Source organism: Babylonia areolata, chromosome 13, assembly GCF_041734735.1.
Source record: "Babylonia areolata isolate BAREFJ2019XMU chromosome 13, ASM4173473v1, whole genome shotgun sequence".
Taxonomy (NCBI): Eukaryota; Metazoa; Mollusca; class Gastropoda; order Neogastropoda; family Buccinidae; genus Babylonia; species Babylonia areolata.
In genome coordinates this window covers 7,493,292-7,516,695 of record NC_134888.1, presented here as the reverse complement: position 1 = coordinate 7,516,695, position 23,404 = coordinate 7,493,292, and the positions used below count along the sequence as shown (strand labels likewise).

Below are 23,404 nucleotides of genomic sequence, written 5' to 3'. Positions count from 1 at the left end.
CGTAGTGGACACACACAGAGTGAGACCTGTGGTGATCTTACCTCGTGTTGGACACACACACAGATTGAGACCTGTGGTGATCTTACCTCGTGTTGGACACACACACAGATTGAGACCTGTGGTGATATTATCTCGTGTCAGCCACACACACAGTGAAACAACAAAGGAACGGACTTTCCCACAGTGACACATTGTTTATCCACAGTGTCACAGCGTGTAGTGTGTCTACAGTGTCATAGTGTATAGTACATCTACAGTGTCATAGCGTGTAGTACATCTACAGTGTCATAGTGTATAGTACATCTACAGTGTCACAGTGCTATACGGTATATCCATAGTGTCACAGTGCTGTACGGTATATCTACAGTGTCACAGTGCTATACGGTATATCCATAGTGTCACAGTGCTGTACGGTATATCTACAGTGTCACAGTGCTGTACGGTATATCCATAGTGTCACAGTGCTATACGGTATATCTACAGTGCCCGTGTGAGGACGACAGAGGCAGGATGATTCCAGCAGTGCCTGCAGCAGACCAAAACCGGACACGTGTGTTCTGTGGCACCGTGGTCCATGCCACAGACACCTGTCCTCTGCAGGTGCTGGAGAATTCTGCCCTGGGTGTGACGGATGGCAAGGTATGTGTGTAAGTGTTCGTAGGTTGGTGTGTGTGCGTGTGTGTGTGTGTGTGTGTGTGTGTGTGTGTGTGTGTGTGTGTGTGTGTGTGTGGAGGATGGGTGGGGTGTTGTGGTGTGTGTGTGTGTGTGTGTGTGTGTGTGTGTGTGTATGATCTGTGTGTGTGTGTGTGTGTGTGTGGGGGGGGGGGTGCTTGGGGGGGGGGGGGGCAGTGGGAAGAGTGTGATGATGATCATATTCATCTACTTCATTAATTATTCTATTCATTTACTTATTTAGTTAATTATTCATGTCTTCATTTATTTATCTATCTATTTATTTATTTATCTCTTCTTACTTGTTTATTCATTTATTTGTCTATTTATTTGTCGATTTGTTTTTTCTATTTGTTCGTTTGTTTTACTTATTTCTTCGTTCATTCGTTTATTTTGCCATAAAGTAATGATACTAACAAAACCATGTGACAATTTCCATCAAAAGAGTGTTTACTAATTTCAGTATTTATAACTCATAATACATTGGATTGGGACGCGGACCAATTGCCGTTTGTTGCACAACACATTACATGGATCGCTAGCTATTTGTTGAGCAATACATGATTCGGACTGAGAACCATTTATTGCACGACACATGACGATGACAGAGAACCATCTATTACACAACACATGATTTGGACGGAGAACCATATATCGCACACAACATATATCTAAGACTGAGAACCATTTCTTGCACAACACATGACAAGGACTGAGAACCATTTATTGCACAAAACGTCACGATGACCTGAGAACCATTTATTGCACAAAACGTCACGATGACCTGAGAACCATTTATTGCACAAAACGTCACGATGACCTGAGAACCATTTATTGCACAAAACGTCACGATGACATGATAACCATTTATTGCACAAAACGTCACGATGACCTGAGAACCATTTATTGCACAAAACGTCACGATGACATGATAACCATTTATTGCACAAAACGTCACGATGACATGATAACCATTTATTGCACAAAACGTCATGATAACCTGAGAACCATTTATTGCACAAAACGTCACGATGACCTGAGAACCATTTATTGCACAAAACGTCACGATGACATGATAACCATTTATTGCACAAAACGTCACGATGACCTGAGAACCATTTATTGCACAAAACGTCACGATGACCTGAGAACCATTTATTGCACAAAACGTCACGAAGACATGAGAACCATTTATTGCACAAAACGTCATGATTGCCTGAGAACCATTTATTGCACAAAACGTCACGATGACCTGAGAACCATTTAGTGCACAATACATGACGATGACGGAGAACCATTTTGTGCACAAAACGTCACACGCGGACTCAGTACCACTGAAACTGTAGTGGCTGTATAATTTATGTATTTCAAACTCTGATAACTTGAACGTTGGAATCAACAGTTTTTGAGCTTCGATTTGTCATGCTGTTTTGATGACCATCGTCTGACACGACAGACTATCACACACACACACCTACCAGCCTCCCAACTCGGTTCCTGTATTACATGCAGAAGCTAGAAAAAATGCCAACGTTAAGGTTTACCACGGGCACACACACACATCCACACCGGATTATTACATTGACTGTTTGCACACGTCGGTCTACAAGAGCTGGAAGTTCAAACTGACCTACAATCCGGACTTCATGAATAGAACGGACACACACTGTCACACACACACGTTCACACACACACGGCTACACACACGATCACACACACACACACACACACACCACACACACACACACACACACACACACACACACATTGATAATAATGACTAAAGGTTAACAAATGGCTCACAACACGGCGAGCAGAACAAACAGGTTAAGACAGGAGGACAGCTGGCTTGACCTTGACCTTGACCTTGACACAAAGGTCATGACAGTGGCAGCAGCTAAAAGTACATGCTGAGGGATACCATTCTCGCTGTCTCAGAAACTCGGTTAAGCCAAGGGGAGATCAGCTTGCTGTGTTAGCAGACTTAACATCCAGTGGCTTGGTCTTAGCGCCCACCCCACCCCTCCTCCCCCACAGCATTTACTGTTCTGTGTTACGATAATCAGTTTTGCAGGATCACCGCACACACAAAAGCTCTTGCCCGCAGTCCTCCTGAAGTCCCAAGCAGATGTCCATCACACATTCTAATTTCTTCAGGTCCTCCTGTTTGTAGTCTTCCTGACAGCTCAAAACACAGTAAACTTTTTCTTATCCACCTCCAGATGCCTTCAGCTCCGACCTGTGCAGTAGCTGAGTGGTTAAAGCGTTGGACTTTCAATCTAAGGGTCCCAGGTTCGAATCTCGGTAACGGCGCTTGGTAGGTAAAGGATGGAGATTTTTCCCATCTCCTCGTCAACATAATGTATATGCAGGCCTGCTTGTGCCTGAAACCCCTTCGTGTGTATACGCAAGCAGATCAAATACGCACGTTAAAGATCCTGTAATCCATGTCAGCGTTCGGTGGATTATGGAAACAAGAACATACCCAGCATGCACACACCCGAAAACGGAGTATGGCTGCCTACATGGCGGGGTAAAAACGGTCGTACACGTAAAGTCCACACGTGTACATACGAGTGAACGTGGGAGTTGCAGCTCACGAAGGAAAAAGAAGTATCTATCTTTAAGATTTCATTCTCTTGGTTCCTTTGTTTCCGGGCATTGTTTATTGAAGGTACCAGTTCTCCATGGATGTGGACTTTGTTGTTTAGGGTCGTGGTTAGTGTGGATATCTAGGTTCTGGTATCTAAGACAACCTCTCCGTGGCAATGCTATCCGTTAGGGCCGTGGTTAGTGTGGATATCTAGGTTCTGGTATCTAAGACAACATCTCCGTGGCAATGCTATCCGTTAGGGTCGTGGTTAGTGTGGATATCTAGGTTCTGGTATCTAAGACAACCTCTCCATGGCAATGCTATTCGTTAAGGTCGTGGTTAGTGTGGATATCTAGGTTCTGGTATCTAAGACAACCTCTCCATGGCAATGCTATTCGTTAAGGTCGTGGTTAGTGCGAATATCTAGGTTCTGGTATCTAAGACAACCTCTCCATGGCAATGCTATCCGTTTGGGTCGTGGTTAGTGTGGATATCTTGGTTCTGGTATCTAAGACAACCTCTCCGTGGCAATGCTATCCGTTAGGGTCGTGGTTAGTGTGGATATCTAGGTTCTGGTATCTAAGACAACCTCTCCATGGCAATGCTATTCGTTAAGGTCGTGGTTAGTGTGGATATCTAGGTTCTGGTATCTAAGACAACCTCTCCATGGCAATGCTATCCGTTTGGGTCGTGGTTAGTGTGGATATCTAGGTTCTGGTATCTAAGACAACCTCTCCATGGCAATGCTATCCGTTAGGGTCGTGGTTAGTGTGGATATCTAGGTTCTGGTATCTAAGACAACCTCTCCATGGCAATGCTATTCGTTAAGGTCGTGGTTAGTGTGGATATCTAGGTACTGGTATCTAAGACAACCATTCCATGCCAATGCTATCCGTTAGGGTCGTGGTTAGTGTGGATATATAGGTTCTGGTATCTAAGACAATCTCTCCATGGCAATGCTATCCGTTAGGGTCGTGGTTAGTGTGGATATCTAGGTTCTGGTATCTAAGACAACCTCTCCATGGCAATGCTATCCGTTTGGGTCGTGGTTAGTGTGGATATCTTGGTTCTGGTATCTAAGACAACCTCTCCGTGGCAATGCTATCCGTTAGGGTCGTGGTTAGTGTGGATGTCTAGGTTCTGGTATCTAAGACAACCTCTCCATGGCAATGACTATCCGTTAGGGTCGTGGTTAGTGTGGATATCTTGGTTCTGGTATCTAAGACAACCTCTCCATGGCAATGACTATCCGTTAGGGTCGTGGTTAGTGTGGATATCTAGGTTCTGGTATCTAAGACAACCTCTCCATGGCAATGACTATCCGTTAGGGTCGTGGTTAGTGTGGATATCTTGGTTCTGGTATCTAAGACAACCTCTCCATGGCAATGCTATCCGTTACATGCGCCCCATGCATAGCGATGGTCTCACAGCTAGGCCTCACCAATAATGATGATAATGCTGCTGATGATGATGTGGATGATGATGATGATGAGGAGGAGGAGGAGGAGGATGTGGATGATGAAGATGATGATGATGATGAGGAGGAGGAGGAGGAGGATGTGGATGATGATGAGGAGGAGGAGGAGGATGTGGATGATGATGATGATGATAATGAGGATGAGGATGTGGATGATGATGAGAATGATGAGAATGAGGATGTGGATGATGATGATGATGATAATGATGATGAGGAGGAGGAGGAGGATAAAAAAAAAATTCTACTCCGGCGTATCCCCCCTCCACCCCCACCCCACCCCCCAAAGGCTGCGAATGACGTAAAATTCTAATCACGTGATCTGTCATTGTCCCACTCTTTGAAGTTCCCTTCAGCGTTAAATGGTCGTGTTGAAGTCATGTCATACCATTATCATCTTTGTCGTCATCATCATCATCATCACCGTCATCATCATCATCACCACCACCATCCTCACCACCACCACCACCACCGTCATCATCACCACCATCATCATCATCATCATCATCATCGTCACCATCAACATCATCATCATCATCATCGTCATCATCACCACCATCATCATCATCATCGTCACCATCGTCACCATCAACATCATCATCATCAGATCTGTGTACAGGTGGTGTTCCTGGAGAGCAAGGAACGTTTGGACGACCTTCTGGGAAAACACGAGTTGAAGCCAGAATGTGTCACGTACCTCACCCCAAGGTCAGTCAGTGTTCCTTCACCTGTCAGTCAGTTTCAGTTTCAGTTACTCAAGGAGGCGTCACTGCGTTCGGACGAATCAATGTGTGCCACACCACATCTGCTAGGCAGTTGTCTGAGACCAGCAGCACAACCCAACGCGCTTAGTCAGGCCTTGAGTGCATGCATATATATTTGTGTACCTCTCGGAGTGGATTTCTTCTACAGGGTATTGTCAGAGGACAACACTCTCGTTGCCATGGGTTCTTTTTCAGTGCGCCAAGTGCGTGCTGCATACGGGACCTCGGTTGACCGTCTCATCCGAATGACTAGACGGTCGGTTTGATTTTCCAGTCAAACTTGGGAGAAAGGACGGGAGTGGATTCGAACCCACACCCTCACGGACTCTCTATATTGGCAGCAGAGCGTCTTACTGTAATCCTCCATGCTTCAAAAGGGATCAAGGATTAATCAAATCATAATTAGAAGTTAACACTTGATTCAGCATAACAGCATTAACCCCCCCCCCGTCCCCCCGAATGGAATTCATCAAACCATTTAAAGGTACATTGTTCAGCGGCTGAGAGCGTGTTGATTATTGTCAGATTGTAATAACAAGAGTGCTGCTGGCAGTGTGTTGATTGTTGTCAGACTGTAATTACAAGAGTGCTGCTGGCAGTGTGTTGATTGTTGTCAGACTGTAATTACAAGAGTGCTGCTGGCAGTGTGTTGATTGTTGTCAGATTGTAATTACAAGAGTGCTGCTGGCAGTGTGTTGATTGTTGTCAGACTGTAATTACAAGAGTGCTGCTGGCAGTGTGGTGATTGTTGTCAGACTGTAATTACAAGAGTGCTGCTGGCAGTGTGTCGGTTGTTGTCAGACTGTAATAACAAGAGTGCTGCTGGCAGTGTGGTGATTGTTGTCAGACTGTAATTACAAGAGTGCTGCTGGCAGTGAGGTGATTGTTGTCAGACTGTAATTACAGGAGTGCTGCTGGCAGTGTGGTGATTGTTGTCAGACTGTAATTACAAGAGTGCTGCTGGCAGTGAGGTGATTGTTGTCAGACTGTAATTACAAGAGTGCTGCTGGCAGTGTGGTGATTGTTGTCAGACTGTAATTACAAGAGTGCTGCTGGCAGTGAGGTGATTGTTGTCAGACTGTAATTACAAGAGTGCTGCTGGCAGTGTGTTGATTGTTGTCTGATTGTAATTACAAGAGTGCTGCTGGCAGTGTGGTGATTGTTGTCAGACTGTAATTATAAGAGTGCTGCTGGCAGTGTGGTGATTGTTGTCAGACTGTAATTACAAGAGCGCTGCTGGCAGTGTGGTGATTGTTGTCAGACTGTAATTACAAGAGTGCTGCTGGCAGTGTGTTGATTGTTGTCTGATTGTAATTACAAGAGTGCTGCTGGCAGTGTGTTGATTGTTGTCAGACTGTAATTACAAGAGTGCTGCTGGCAGTGTGTTGATTGTTGTCAGACTGTAATTACCAGAGTGCTGCTGGCAGTGTGTTGATTGTTGTCAGACTGTAATTACAAGAGTGCTGCTGGCAGTGTGGTGATTGTTGTCAGACTGTAATTACAAGAGCGCTGCTGGCAGTGTGGTGATTGTTGTCAGACTGTAATTACAAGAGTGCTGCTGGCAGTGAGGTGATTGTTGTCAGACTGTAATTACAAGAGCGCTGCTGGCAGTGTGGTGATTGTTGTCAGACTGTAATTACAAGAGTGCTGCTGGCAGTGAGGTGATTGTTGTCAGACTGTACTTACAAGAGTGCTGCTGGCAGTGTGGTGATTGTTGTCAGACTGTAATTACAAGAGTGCTGCTGGCAGTGTGTTGATTGTTGTCAGACTGTAATTACAAGAGTGCTGCTGGCAGTGTGTTGATTGTTGTCAGATTGTAATTACAAGAGTGCTGCTGGCAGTGTGGTGATTGTTGTCAGACTGTAATTACAAGAGTGCTGCTGGCAATGTGTTGATTGTTGTCAGATTGTAATTACAAGAGTGCTGCTGGCAGTGTGTTGATTGTTGTCAGACTGTAATTACAGGAGTGCTGCTGGCAGTGTGGTGATTGTTGTCAGACTGTAATTACAAGAGTGCTGCTGGCAGTGTGTTGATTGTTGTCAGACTGTAAGTACAAGAGTGCTGCTGGCAGTGTGTTGATTGTTGTCAGACCGTAATTACAAGAGTGCTGCTGGCAGTGTGTTGATTGTTGTCAGACTGTAATTACAAGAGTGCTGCTGGCAGTGAGGTGATTGTTGTCAGACTGTAATTACAAGAGTGCTGCTGGCAGTGTGTTGATTGTTGTCAGACTGTAATTACAAGAGTGCTGCTGGCAGTGTGTTGATTGTTGTCAGACTGTAATTACAAGAGTGCTGCTGGCAGTGTGGTGATTGTTGTCAGACTGTAATTACAAGAGTGCTGCTGGCAGTGTGTTGATTGTTGTCAGACTGTAATTACCAGAGTGCTGCTGGCAGTGTGGTGATTGTTGTCAGACTGTAATTACAAGAGTGCTGCTGGCAGTGTGTTTGATCGTTAATTCACCCACTGCGGAGTGTGAGGCTAGAGGCTTTGCTCTCCTTTAGGGTTTTATTCGTTTTCATCATCATTGATTGATTGATTGATATGGATACTTATATAGCGCCTATCCTCGGTCGGAGACCAAGCTCTAAGCGCTTTACAAACACGGAGTCATTTACACAACAGGCTGCCTACCTGGGTAGAACCGACTGACGGCTGCCATTGGGCGCTCATCATTCGTTTCCTGTGTCATTCATTCAGATTTCAGGCACGCACATCTACATACTCAGACATGTAACATTTAACATTTTACGTGTATGACCGTTTTCTTTATTTACCCCGCCATATAGGCAGTCATAGTCCGTTTTCGGGGGTGTGCATGCTGGGTATGTTCTTGTTTCCATAACCCACCGAACGCTGACATGGATTACAGGTTCTTTAACGTGCGTATTTGATCTTCTGCGTGCGTATACACACGAAGGGGGTTCGGGCACTGGCAGGTCTGCACATATGTTGACCTGGGAGATCGGAAAAATCTCCACCCTTTACCCACCAGGCGCCACCGAGACTCGAACCCGGGACTATCAGATTGAAAGTCCAACGCTTTAACCACTCGGCTATTGCGCCCGTCATCATCATCATCTTCTTCATCTTCATCATCATTATCATCATCATCATCATCTTCATTATCATTATCATCTCAATTTCTTTATTTTCTTCGCTTTCATCAGCATCATTGTCATCATCACACGGCAAGACAGAGAAACTTTCATGTGTGGCAGGGGAAGTCACAACCTGAGCTTATTTCAAAATTGCGTCTTTTCGCTGGACAGATGTGCAGTGTCTGTGTCACGGACAGTGAGAATGAGAATGTGTCACAGACAGTGAGAATGTGTCATGGACAGTGAGAATGTGTCACGGACAGTGAGAATGAGGATGTGTTACGGACAGTGAGAATGTGTCACGGACTGTGAGAATGTGTCACGGACAGTGAGAATGTGTCACGGACAGTGAGAGTGAGAATGTGTCACAGACAGTGAGAATGTGTCACGGACAGTGAGAATGTGAATGTGTCACAGACAGTGAGAATGTGTCACGGACAGTGAGAATGAGGATGTGTCACAGACAGTGAGAATGTGTTACGGACAGTGAGAATGTGTCACGGACTGTGAGAATGTGTCACGGACTATGAGAATGTGTCACGGACAGTGAGAATGAAAATGTGTCACGGACAGTGAGAATATGTCACGGACAATGAGAATGAAAATATGTCACGGACAATGAGAATGAAAATGTGTCACGGACAGTGAGAATGTGTCACGGACAGTGAGAATGTGTCACAGACTGTGAGAATGTGTCACGGACAGTGAGAATGAAAATGTGTCACGGACAGTGAGAATATGTCACGGACAATGAGAATGAAAATGTGTCACGGACAGTGAGAATGTGTCACGGACAGTGAGAATGAAAATATGTCACGGACAATGAGAATGAAAATGTGTCACGGACAGTGAGAATGTGTCACGGACAGTGAGAATGAGAATGTGTCACGGACAGTGAGAATATGTCACGGACAATGAGAATGAAAATGTGTCACGGACAGTGAGAATATGTCACGGACAATGAGAATGAAAATGTGTCACGGACAGTGAGAATGTGTCACGGACAGTGAGAATGAATGTGTCACGAACAGTGATAAAGAGAATGTGTCACGGACAGTGAGAATGAGAATTTGTCACGGACAGTGAGAATGTGTCACGGACAGTGAGTGTCACAGACAGAACACTTTCATGGTCACTTTCCTCAAAAAAGGCTGATTGCAGTGAGGGGGTGGGGGTGGGGGTGGGGACGTAGAATGCCGCAATGGGTGGGTGGGTGTGGGAGGAGGCTGGAGGGGGGGGGGGGGGCGTTGGCAGTTCAGCGGTGAATGCGTGACAAAAGCAGGTCCACTGTTGTTCAACTGAATGATAAGGAAAGGCCTTGACATCCAAGGGAGTGCATGACCCGTTACCCACCGCCCATGGCTTTTAACTCACTCAGTACGGCCAGTCCTCTCTTCTCCTCTACACAGACCCCTCGGATGTCCAGTGGGTGTCTGAATGACCCAACCTTTAGCTTCCGTCGTCAGAATTGTGGTATTCTTTGTAACATTCACCTCTTCAGTATAAGAGCCTTCCGCTTGCAATATTTTGATGATGATAGAAGCCATGCGATACCTGCTTGACCTCCCTTCAGTGCAGGCCAGAAACAAGTTAGAACAGGTCAAGACCTACTTCAAAGCATTAGAAAACCCTCAAAACCCACTGCATGACGCAGTCAAAGAACCAAAAGGCAGCCGTCTAGGACGAGGAAGATCATGGATGGGACAAGCAGAAGACACAATCCAGCTAGTATGCCGACTACAAGACCTGAAAGAAACAAAAGAATGGGAGAAAAAACCCCAAAACCTCAACCATCTATTCAACACAGTCATTTCACCCACTCTAGGAAGACATTGTCGGGAATGGCCAGAGGGCAAAACTGATGCGGAAGTGAAGCTACTCATAGAAGAAAACAGTAAAGAAGAGGACATCATCATATACACAGATGGCTCAGTCACCAAAGACCAGTCTGGTTGGGGATTCACTGCGAAACAAAATGGGAAAACAATTTGGGAAGAGAATGCTGCCTACAAAGTCACAACCTCCAGCCTAACGATGGAAGTTGAAGCTGCGACACATGCCCTCCAGTGGCTATCGTCCATCCATACGCCCGGAAACCAACATGCCATGATTCTAACCGACTCAATGAACTTCATACAGAAAATTGAAAACGGAATGGGAAGCCCAGAGTGGCATAAGGCAATGCGCAACTTTCAGATTAAAAAACTCACATGGTCATACTGCCCGGGACATGCAGGTGTTAAGGGAAATGAGCGAGCTGACAGACTTGCTGGTAACGCAACACCAACGAGCGGCCTACATCTAGGAAAATCGGAAATCCTCAGAAAAATCAAAGAATACCAAAAAGAACAGGTACAAGGCCATCACACCATCGATCGCCTCAAAGAAATAAAAGCAGAGAGAGGGAGCGGCCGCAAGTCTAACATGAAAGGTAGAGCACGATGCTTTGCAAATCAAACAAATATCGGCATCATTTCCAAACCAACATTGCGCAAATTTCTTCAAAACGGAACAGAGTCTCTGTGGGCCCTTCCAAATACAATAGACTGAGCAACACACTAGACGCCACGTTTTTGGCATCAGAGATCTTTTCCCATCCCTCTTGCGGCCAGTCAGTGGCAGCCTCTGTGCGTGTGTGTTTGTGTGGATGTGTGGGTCTGTGCTTTTGAGTGCGTTTGTGAATGCGCGAGAGTGTAAGTGTACACAAGTGTCAGGAGAGATCTGTGTACGTGTGTGTGTGTGTGTGTGTGTGTGTGTGTGTGTGTGTGTGTGTGTGTGTGTGTGAGGAGGTGGGAGTGCGGGGGGAGGTGGGGTAGAGGATGAGGTATGTGAGTATATGCATGCCTACACTGTGGGAGCAACAGGATATTGGAACGTATATATATATATATATATATATATATATATATATATATATATATATATATATATCTTTGTATATATGTGTGTGGGGTTGAGGGTGGGAGATATGGGCGTATGTGTGTGTGCTTGTACAAGTAAGTGTTCATCTCTGTGAGTGTGTGTTTGTGTGTGTGTGTGTGTGTGTGTGTGTATGTGTGTGTGTGTGTGTTTGTGTGTATGTGTGTGTGTGTGTGTGTGTGTGTGTGTGTGTGCCGTGGAAGCTGCGATACGTAGACTAGAAATGAGTGTGTGGAGGAGGGGGGTAGAGGAGGTGCAAGGTTATGTGTGTGTGTGTGTGTGTGTGTGTGTGTGTTGGAGCTCATGTACGTTTATATGTATTTGACTGTGCTTTCATATCTGTGAAACTGCATGTTTGGTGCATTTCTGTTGTGCATGTGTGGGTGTGGGTGTGAATGTGTGTCTTCATGTTTTACATTTATTCGCTTATTTATCACCATTGTTGTCTTTTTTTGTCTTTTTTTGTCTTTTTTTTTTTAGTATTACTATTATTATTACTACTACCTTTTTCTATATTATAATTATTATTCATTTATTTATTTATTTATGTAAGCTTATCTATTATTTATTCCCCCGTTGTTGTTTTTTGGGGGTTTTTTTGGTTTTGGGGGGGGGGGGGGGGGGGGGGGGGTTTGTTTTTTTGTTTTTTCTCAAGGCCTGACTAAGCGCGTTGGGTTACGCTGCTGGTCAGGCATCTGCTTGGCAGATGTGGTGTAGCGTATATGGTTTGGCCGAACGCAGTGACGCCTCCTTGAGCAACTGAAACTGAAACTGAAACTGATGATGATAATTGGGGTGAAGCGCTGTTAAAGTCGTCTCTTTCGCCGTTCGTATGGAGAGAGTTAAATCATTCATAACCGACAGAACCACTAAGATCAATCGGCTTTAACCCTTTCACCGCCAGTCAATTCAGAGTACAAAATTCCCTTGTGGTATAAACACAGAAAAGACAGTGACTAAGAATAGCTGGGGATTTCCCCCTGCGTTGTATAGAAAATAATGGCCTATCCTACCACCGAACATTAAGAGCAGAAGGTTCATGGATAACAGACCAATGAATGGTCACCTTTCAGTGACATGGGTCCTCTACCACGCCTGTGCATAAATGCGAGCTGGGCGGTGAAAGGATTAAAGTACAGCCAGATGTGTGAACACATAGGTGTTGTTTGTTTTTTGTTGTTGTTTGTTTGTTTTTGTTTTGTTTTTTTTTCAATTTGTGAAACCGCATCAATCACGTATGAATCAAACTTGAAGGAGAATGAAGCATAACTGTTCCCAATGAAATGGGCAATATATGATATTCACATTGTTTAACTCTCTCCATACGAACGGCGAAAGAGACGATGTTAACAGCGTTTCACCCCAATTACCATCATCAAAATATTGCAAGCGGAAGGCTTTTATACTGAAGAGGTGAATGCTGACAAAGAATACCACAATTCTGACGACGGAAGCTAAAGGTTGGGTCATTCAGACACCCACTGGACATCCGAGGGGTCTGTGTAGAGGAGAAGAGAGGACTGGCCGTACTGAGTGAGTTAATACAATCCAGAAGACCAGCAACACGATGTTTCATGCTGTCCAGAAATAACTGCACGAGTCCATGGCGTGACCTTTGAAGCACAGTGGCTCAGTCTTTGCTGCCTGGACAGTGGCTTCTCCATGGTCATTCCAGCAGCCTCTTGTTTCCGCTTTTGTCTTTCACCGAACTGAAGATACATTATGTGGGTGTACTACAAGAAAAGACAGAATAATAGTATTATGACAAAGTATCTGAACCTGTGTGTGTGTGTGTGTGTGTGTGTGTGTGTGTGTGTGTGTGTGCTAATATTGCCACAATTACCATGACGACTGCTGCTCTTACTGCTACTGTGTACTACATCTGCTACAAAGACTGCTACTGCTCCTGCAACAACTGCTATTATTACAACTACCACGGAGACTGATATTGCTCCTCCTACTACTGCTACTATTACAACTATTACGACGACTGCTAAGGTTACAACCTTCTTCGATGGTTGCTAACTACCACTGCATGTGCTTTTACTACTGCTGTTGCTACTACTGCTGCTGCTGCTGATACTAATTCTGCTGCCGATAATACTACTGCTGCTGATACTACTACTACTACTACTACTACTACTACTGATGCCGATAATACTACTGATGCTGATACTATTACTACTGATACCGATACTACTGCTACGACGACGAATGCTGATTCAGCTCCTACTATTGCTACTGTTGCGATGACGCCAACAACTATGACGACGATTGCTTTTCCTGTCAGTGCTGTTGGTGTTGTCACTGCAACAACCACGAATACTCAGTCAGCTACTGCTATTTCTGCTGCTGCGTCGATGACGACAACGACGACGACAACGACTACGACGACGATGATGACGACGACGACCACAACGACTCCAAAAACGATGATGATGACGATGACCACAACGACTACAAAAAACGATGATGATGACGATGACTACAACGACTACAAAAACGATGATAACGACCACAGCGACTACAAAAACTATGATGATGACGATGACCACAACGACTACAAAAACGATGATGATGACGATGACCACAACGACTACAAAAACGATGATGATGACGATGACCACAACGACTACAAAAACGATGATGATGACGATGACCACAACGACTACAAAAACGATGAAGATGACGACTACTACAACGACTACAAAAACGATGAAGATGACGATGACCACAACGACTACAAAAACGATGATGATGACGATGACCACAACGACTACAAAAACGATGATGATGACGATGACCACAACGACTACAAAAACGGTGAAGATGACGATGACCACAACGACTACAAAAACGATGATGATGACGACGACCACAACGACTACAACGACGATGATGACGACGACCCCGCAGTGATCAGTGTCTGTGTGGTGATGCAGACAGTGGGTGATGCCCGGCCTCGTGGACTGCCACCTGCACTCCCCCCAGCTGCCCATCCAGGCCCTGGGCACGGACCTGGGACTGCTGGACTGGCTGGCCACCTACACCTTCCCCGCCGAGGCTCGATATGCTGACCACTGCATGGCCAGGGCCGCGCACCGCGCTATGGTGGTCAGTGGGCGTGGGATGGGGGGATTGGGGGGAAGGGGGGGATGATGACGACAATAACGGGAATGATGATGATGACGGGAATGATGATGATGACAATGACGGGAATGATGATGATGATGATGATGGCGAGAATGATGATGATGACGGGAATGATGGTGATGATGATGATGACGGGAATGATGATGGTGATGATGATAATAATAACGAGAATGATGATGATGACGATGACGGGAATGATGGTGATGATGACGATGATGGGAATGATGGTGGTGATGATGATGATGTTGGTGATGACGGGAATGATGATGGTGATGATGACGATGATGGGAATGATGGTGTTGATGATGATGATGATGGTGATGACGGGAATGATGATGATGATGATGATGATGATGATGACGAGAATGGTGATGATGACAATGACGGGAATGATGGTGATGATGATTATAACGAGAATGATGATGATGATGACGATGTCGGGAATGATGGTGATGATGATGACGACGACGAGAATGGTGATGATGACGATGACGGGAATGATGATGATGATGAGAATGATGATGATGATGATAACGGGAATGATGGTGATGATGATGTTGACGGGAATGATGATGATGATGATGATGACGGGAATGATGATGATGATGATGTTGACGGGAATGATGATGATGATGATGATGATGACGGGAATGATGATGATGATGATTACTAGAATGATGAAGGAGGAGGGGTGGGGGGGGGGGGTACGTTTACAGAAGAGGACGTTAGGAGGGGGGACAACCCTGGCCAGTTACTTCTCTTCCATCCACGCCGACACTTCGCTGTATCTCTGTCAGGCCGCGGGTGAGTATTTGCTATGGGTCTTGTTGCTGTTGTTGTTGTTGTTGTTGTTATTCTTCTTCTTCTTCTTCTTCCTCCTCCTCCTTCTCCTCCTCCTCTTCTTCTTCCTCCTCCTCCACTTCTTGATTGTGCTTTCATTTACGGCTTATATTATTCCCCCCCCCCCATCTCTGTGTGTGTGTGTGTGTGTGTGTGTGTGTGTGTGTGTGTGTGTGTGTGTGTGTGTGTGTGTGTGTGTGCGTGTGTGCGTGTGTGTGTGTGTAGCTTTTTTGTATTGTTTTCATTGTCGGTATGAGTTGTTGTTGTTTGTGTTGTTGTCGTTGTTAATGAAGGCGTTGTTGTTGTTTGTGTTGTTGTCGTTGTTAATGAAGGCGTTGTTGTTTGTGTTGTTGTCGTTGTTGTTGTTGTCGTGCGCTTTGTCATTTGGTGAAAGTGAAAGTCAGAAAGACAATGTCATTGTCCTGGTTGTAGTTTGTTGAACTACAGGACGAACATTGTCCTGGTTGTGGTTTGTTGAACTACATGACGAACATTGTCCTGGTTGTAGTTTGTTGAACTACATGACGAACATTGTCCTGGTTGTAGTTTGTTGAACTACATGACGAACATTGTCCTGGGTGTGGTTTGTTGAACTACATGACGAACATTGTCCTGGTTGTAGTTTGTTGAACTACATGACGAACATTGTCCTGGTTGTAGTTTGTTGAACTACATGACGAACATTGTCCTGGTTGTAGTTTGTTGAACTACATGACGAACATGGTCCTGGTTGTAGTTTGTTGAACTACATGACGAACATTGTCCTGGTTGTGGTTTGTTGAACTACATGACGAACATTGTCCTGGTTGTGGTTTGTTGAACTACATGACGAACATTGTCCTGGTTGTGGTTTGTTGAACTACATGACGAACATTGTCCTGGTTGTGGTTTGTTGAACTACATGACGAACATTGTCCTGGTTGTGGTTTGTTGAACTACATGACGAACATTGTCCTGGTTGTGGTTTGTTGAACTACAGGATGAACATTTCCCAAACGAACCAAACGCGCGTGACCTACTTTGTGCTCCCGTGTCCAAGTATGGATAACATATTCAAAGGCGTTCCTCATTACAATACACAAACACAAACCGCATATCAACATGGCCGTGCGTGAAAAAAAAAGAAAAAAGACTGATGTGTATGGAGGGTAGAGGTTAGGGGAAAGGTTTTCAGATAATCGTATTATTTATACCGGTGTAGCAGTCTATTTGTACCCCCGGTGGTTTTTACGCAGGGGTCAAATTTGGCTAATACTGGGGTCTATGCCGACTAGGCTTCCAATGACCCCCAAGGATAAACTTCGACTAGTTAGGAAAAAAGAGAAAAGGAGGGGGGGGGGGCTTGGGGGGGAATCAAAGAAAAGAAAAAAAAAAGACAAGAAAACTAGTTGTGCTCCTTCTTCTGCGTGCAACTGAAGGCCCCACCCCCTTTTTATATATATAAAAAAAAAAATATTCAGACCTGACCGCACATAGCAATGCTTATGTGTGCGTATAGTGTAGGTGCTGAATTCAGTACTATGAATGTACAGTTAACATGTACAGTGTTGGTGTTGTGATGTCTGGTGTTCAGTGCAGTGATGTGTCCTCACAACAGGTGTGCATGGGTTGTATTTCGCTTGCCCGTCTGTTGATTTGCATTTGATTGTGCTTTCATATCTGTGAAAATGTATGTTTGTTGTATATCTGTTGTGTGTGTGTGTGTGTGTGTGTGTGTGTGTGTGTGTGTGTGTGTGTGTGTGTGTGTGTGTGTGTGTGTGTGTGTGTGTGTGTGCATGTTTTACATTTATTTGCTTATTTATCATCATTGTTGTCTTTTTTTTCTTCTTTTTTTTTTTTTTTTGCGCTTAGAGTTGATTTCATCAAGATTTTGCGCCTTATAAATATTATCATTATTATTGTTAGTAATTTTATGTATTTATCTATTTTTTTTTTTTTTTTTTCTTTTTCTTTTTTTTCTCAAGGCCTGACTAAGCGCGTTGGGTTACGCTGCTGGTCAGGCATCTGTTTGGCAGATGTGTTGTAGCATATATGGATTTGACCGAACGCAGTGACGCCTCCTTGAGCTACTGACACTGATACTGTCTGGGTCAGATTATTGTGATTTGGGTTACTGATGTGTGTGTGTGTGTGTGTGTGTGTACGTCTATGTGTGTGTCTATGTGTGTGTGTGTGTGTGTGTGTGTGTGTGTGTGTACGTCTGTGTGTGTACGTCTGTGTGTGTGTGTGTGTGTGTACGTCTATGTGTGTGTGTGTGTGTACGTCTGTGTGTGTGTGTGTGTGTGTGTGTGTGTGTGTGTGTGTGTGTGTGTGTATGTGTACGTCTATGTGTGTGTGCGAGTGTACGTCTATGTGTGTGTGTGTGTATGTGTGTGCGTGTGTACGTCTATGTGTGTGTGTCTGTGTGTGTGTGTGTGTGTGTGTGTGTGTGTGTGTGTGTGTGCCAGAGGAGCAGGGACAGAGGGCCCTAGTGGGAAAGTGCTGCATGGACATGTCGGCACCGGACTTCTACAGGGAGACAACCCAGCAGTCCCTGGAGGACACCAACAGGTGACACACACCTCTCGGGGACACAGAGAGGGGGAGAGAGACAGAGAGGGAGTGGGAGAGAGAGAGACAGAGAGGGGGGAGAGAGAGAGAGAGACAGAGAGGGGGAGAGAGAGGGAGAGAGAAAGGGGGCGAGAGAGAGGGAGACAGAGAGGGGGAGACAGAGGGAGACAGAGAGAGGGAGAGAGAGAGACAGAGAGAGAGACAAAGAGAGAGGTGGAGAGAGAGAGAGAGACAGAGGGAGACAGAGAGGGAAACAGAGAGACAGAGGGAGACAGAGAGGGGGAGACAGAGGGAGACACAGAGGGGGATAGAGAGGGAGACAGAGAGTGAGAGAGAAAGAGAGAGATGGAGAGAGAGAGACATAGAGAGACAGGGAGACAGGGAAAGAGAGAGACAGAGGGAGAAGAGAGAGAGACATAGAGAGAGAGACAGAGAGTTGGAGAGAGACAGAGGGAGACAGAGAGGGGGAGAGAGAGAGAAACAGAGAGGGGGGGGGAGAGAGAAAGAGGGAGACAGAGAGGGGGAGAAAGAGGGAGACAGAGAGTAGGAGAGAGAGAAAGAAAGAGAGAGAGAGAGGAGACAGAGAGGGGGAGGGAGGGAAAGAGAGAGGGAGACAGAGGAGACAGAGGGGGGGGGGGAGAGAAAGAGTGGGGGGGGGGAGACAGAGAGGGGGAGAGAGAGAGAGGAGGGGGGAGACAGAGAGGGGGAGAGAAAGAAAGAGAGAGACAGAGGAGGCAGAGGGGGGCGGAGAGAAAGAGACAGAGGGAGACAGAGAGGGGGAGAGAGACACAGAGAGGGGGAGAGAGAGAGAGACAGAGAGAGACAGAGGGAGACAGAGAGGGGGAGAGGGAGACAGAGAGGGGGAGAGAGAGAAAGAAAGAGAGACAGAGGAGACAGAGGGGGGGGGTGAGAGAGAGAGGGGGGGAGACAGAGAGGGGGGGGGAGAGAAAGAAAGAGAGAGACAGAGGAGACAGAGGGGGGGGAGAAAAAGAGAGACAGAGGGAGACAGAGAGGGAGAGAGAGAAAGAGAGAGACAGAGGGAGACAGAGAGGGGGAGAGGGAGACAGAGAGGGGGAGAGAGAGAAAGAAAGAGGGAGACAGAGAGGGGGAGAGGGAGACAGAGAGGGGGGAGAGAGAAAGAAAGAGAGAGACAGAGGAGACAGAGAGGGGGAGAGGGAGACAGAGAGGGGGAGAGGGAGACAGAGAGGGGGAGAGAGAGAAAGAAAGAGAGAGACAGAGGAGACAGAGAGGGGGAGACAGAGAGGGGGGAGAGAGAGAGAAAGAGAGAGACAGAGGAGACAGAGAGGGGGGGAGAGAGAGAGAAAGAGAGAGACAGAGGAGACAGAGAGGGGGGAGAGAGAGAGAGAGAGAGGAGACAGAGAGGGGGGAGAGAGAGAGAGAGAGAGAGAGAGAGAGACAGAGGGAGACAGAGAGGGGAGAGAGAGAGAGAGACAGAGGAGACAGAGAGGGGGGGAGAGAAAGAGAAAGAAAGAGACAGAGAGGGGAGAGAGAGAGAGAGACAGAAGAGACAGAGAGGGGGGGAGAGAAAGAGAGACAGAGGAGACAGAGAGGGGGGAGAGAGAGAGAGAGACAGAGGAGACAGAGAGGGGGGAGAGAGAGAGAGAGAGAGAGAGAGAGAGAGACAGAGGGAGACAGAGAGGGGAGAGAGAGAGAGAGACAGAGGAGACAGAGAGGGGGGGAGAGAAAGAGAAAGAAAGAGACAGAGAGGGGGGAGAGAAAGAGAGAGACAGAGGAGACAGAGAGGGGGGAGAGAAAGAGAGAGACAGAGGAGACAGAGAGGGGGGAGAGAAAGAGAGAGACAGAGGAGACAGAGAGGGGGGAGAGAAAGAGAGAGACAGAGGAGACAGAGAGGGGGAGAGAAAGAGAGAGAGAGAGAGAGAGAGAGAGGAGACAGAGAGTGGGAGAGAGAAAGAGAGACAGAGGAGACAGAGGGGGGGAGAGAAAGAGAGAGAGAGGAGACAGAGTGGGGGGAGAGAAAGAGAGAGAGAGAGAGGAGACAGAGGGGGGGAGAGAAAGAGAGAGAGAGAGAGGAGACAGAGGGGGGGGAGAGAAAGAGAGAGAGAGGAGACAGAGAGGGGGAGAGAGAAAGAGAGAGAGAGAGAGGAGACAGAGGGGGGGAGAGAAAGAGAGAGAGAGAGAGGAGACAGAGGGGGGGAGAGAAAGAGAGAGAGAGGAGACAGAGGGGGGGAGAGAAAGAGAGAGAGAGAGGAGACAGAGGGGGGGAGAGAAAGAGAGAGAGAGAGAGGAGACAGAGGGGGGGGAGAGAAAGAGAGAGAGAGGAGACAGAGAGGGGGAGAAAGAAAGAGAGACAGAGGAGACAGAGAGGGGGAGAGAAAGAGAGACAGAGGAGACCTGGGGGGGGGGAGAGAAAGAGAGACAGAGGAGACAGAGGGGGGGGAGAGAAAGAGAGACAGAGGAGACAGAGAGGGGAGAGAGAAAGAGAGACAGAGGAGACAGAGGGGGGGAGAGAGAGAAAGAGAGAGACAGAGGGAGACAGAGAGGGGGAGAGAGAGAGAGGAGACAGAGAGTGGGAGAGAGAGAAAGAAAGAGAGAGACAGAGGGAGACAGAGAGAGGGAGAGAGAGAGAGAGAGGGAGACAGAGAGGGGGAGAGAGAGAGAGGAGACAGAGAGTGGGAGAGAGAGAAAGAGACAGAGGGAGACAGAGAGGGGGGCAGAGAAAGAGAGACAGAGGAGACAGAGGAGACAGAGAGGGGGGAGAGAGAAAGAAAGAGAGAGACAGTGGAGACGGAGTGGGGGAGAGAAAGAGAGACAGAGGAGACAGAGAGGGGGAGGAGAGAGAGAGACAGACAGAGGAGACAGAGAGTGGGAGAGAGAGAGAGAGACAGAGGAGACAGAGAGGGGGGGAGAGAGAGAGAGAAACAGAGGAGACAGAGAGTGAGAGAGAGAGAAAGAAAGAGAGAGACAGAGGAGACGGGGGGGGGGGGGGAGAGAGAAAGAGAGACAGAGGGAGACAGAGAGGGGGAGAGAGAGAGAGAAAGAAAGAGAGAGACAGAGAGGGTCCAGAGAGGGAGAGAGAGAGAGACAGAGAGAGAGAGAGGGACACAGAGAAGGACAGAGAGAGAAAGAGAAAGAGAGAGAGAGAGAGAGAGAGAGGGGAAGGAAAACAACAGAACGTTCCGTGGACACCTTCAGGTCACACAGGAAACGTGTGTGTGCGAGACACATGACACTGCAGTGTAACTCATTTGTCAAATGAGGTCACCTTGAATGTCTCAACCATTCTGCCGCACGTTTTAGAAGTAAATCAGTCAGGCTAATTAAAGGTCATAAAAACAAAAACAAAAATAAAGAAACAAAAGAAAACCAAGATATATCAATGCACGAACACGTCACCATCATAAACCATTTCCTGTCGGACACATTGACTTGAATTGACAACAGTTTTGAAGGATGAAACAAAGAATAACTTTGAAATCAGATTTTTTTATATACTGAATAACAAAAGATAAGCAATGTCCAAGTGACTGCAGCAGCAGGGTCAAACAAGAAGATCAGAACAGGACAATGTACATACCGTCATGGTTAGGGAACGATGGTATACTTCATCCCCTCTCGTTTCATCTTTATCTTAAATTATTTGTCTGTCTGTTTGTCTGTCTGTCTCTTTTCGTCTGTGTGTGTGTGTGTGTGTGTGTGTATCTTGCATACTCGTCTCTGTCTCTCTCTATCTTTCTGATTTTCTCTCTCTCTCTCTCTCTCTCTCTCTCTCTCTCTCTCTCTCTCTCTCTCTCTCTCTCTTTGCTTGTAAGTGTAATTGTTTTCCCAAGTGGGTTTTTCTGCAGATTTTTTTTTCCAGAGACAGCCCTTTTGTCGCCGTGTGTTCTTTCACGTGTACTAAGTGCATGCACACGGGACCACGGTTTATCGTCTCATCCGAATAACTAACGTGCAGACCATCACTCAAGGTCTAGTGGAGAGGGGGCGGGGGGGTGGGGGGGGGGGAGGGAGAAAACACTGGTGACAATAGGATTCGAACCAGTGCGATCAGATTCTCTCGCTTCCTACGCAGACACGTGACCTCTTGGTCAACACCCCACTGTGCTGTCCAGCAAAACCAAAGCAGGTCCAATTCCTGGCTTACTGTTTTAATTCGGTCACTGTTCAGCTACCAGGGGCGTAAAATTATATAATCAAATAGTCTCCCCTTTCTCTGTGACAGGTTTGTCAAGGAGGTCCTGTCCTTAAAGGTCAGTGTGTGTGTGTGTGTGTGTGGTGTGTGGTGTGTGTTGTGTGTGTGTGGTGTGTGGTGTGGTGTGGTGTGGTGTGTGTGTGTGTGTGTGTGTGTGTGTGTGGTGTGTGTGTTGTGTGGTGTGTGTTTGGTGCGGGGTGTGTGTGTGTGTGTGTGTGTGTGTGTGTGTGTGTGTGTGTGTGTGTGTGTTGTGTGGTGTGTGTGTGTGTTGTGTGGTGTGTGTGTGTGTGTGTGTGTGTGTGTGTGTGTGTGTGTGTGTGATTGATTCTTGTTGTTCCTTATACTCTGCTGTTTGGAGATATGTATATTCACAATCTTGTTAAACCAGCTTCTACTTTTTTCCTTGGCAAATATTTTCTTCAATCATTTTCGCAGGGTACAATACAGATACAGTTCATCACATTCTATATCACGCGTGGATTACAACGAAAAAAGAGAAGAAAAAAAAAAGAAGACAGACATGACATACTTTGGTTGCATACTGCATAGATACAAGTTTTGTCACTGCTGTCCGTTCACGCCCCAAATTCACCTCAGACGATATGGTGAACTTCAAAGGAAACATTGAAAGCATCGTGATTCATTCTTACCGTTATGGCAACCACGCCTGAACTTTAAAAGAAACGACGAATATAAGCACTGTGGTTTAACATTACCAATCTGGTAATTCACACAATGAATTTAAGTACTGTGGTTTAACATTACCAGTTTTGGTATTCACACAATGAATTTAATAACTGTGGTTTAACATGACCAGTTTTGTTATTCACACAATGAATGAAGGCAGTATGGTTTAACATTACCAATTTTGTTATTCATATAATGAATTTAATAACTGTGGTTTAACATGACCAATTTTGTTATTCACACAATGAATTAAGGCAGTATGCTTCACACAATGAATTTAATAACTGTGGTTTAACATGACCAGTTTTGTTATTCACACAATGAATTAAGGCAGTATGCGTTAACATTACCAATTTTGTTATTCACACAATGAATGAAGGCAGTACGCTTTAACATGACCAATTTTGTTATTCACACAATGAATTAAGGCAGTATGGTTTAACATGACCAATTTTATTATTCACACAATGAATTTAGGCAGTA

General features: G+C 46.0%; 1 protein-coding gene across 1 annotated transcript in view; it reads left to right on the top strand.

Annotated features, from left to right (window-relative positions):
• LOC143288811 (guanine deaminase-like) overlaps positions 1-23,404 on the top strand; it is a 32,459-nt gene continuing 9,055 nt past the window's right edge. The window contains exons 1-6 of the mRNA XM_076597445.1: positions 1-639; positions 5,359-5,447; positions 14,463-14,634; positions 15,390-15,477; positions 17,961-18,063; positions 22,265-22,292. Coding sequence (XP_076453560.1) covers positions 511-639; positions 5,359-5,447; positions 14,463-14,634; positions 15,390-15,477; positions 17,961-18,063; positions 22,265-22,292 — 609 coding nt within the window. The 5' untranslated portion in view covers positions 1-510. The remainder of the gene's footprint in view (positions 640-5,358; positions 5,448-14,462; positions 14,635-15,389; positions 15,478-17,960; positions 18,064-22,264; positions 22,293-23,404) is intronic.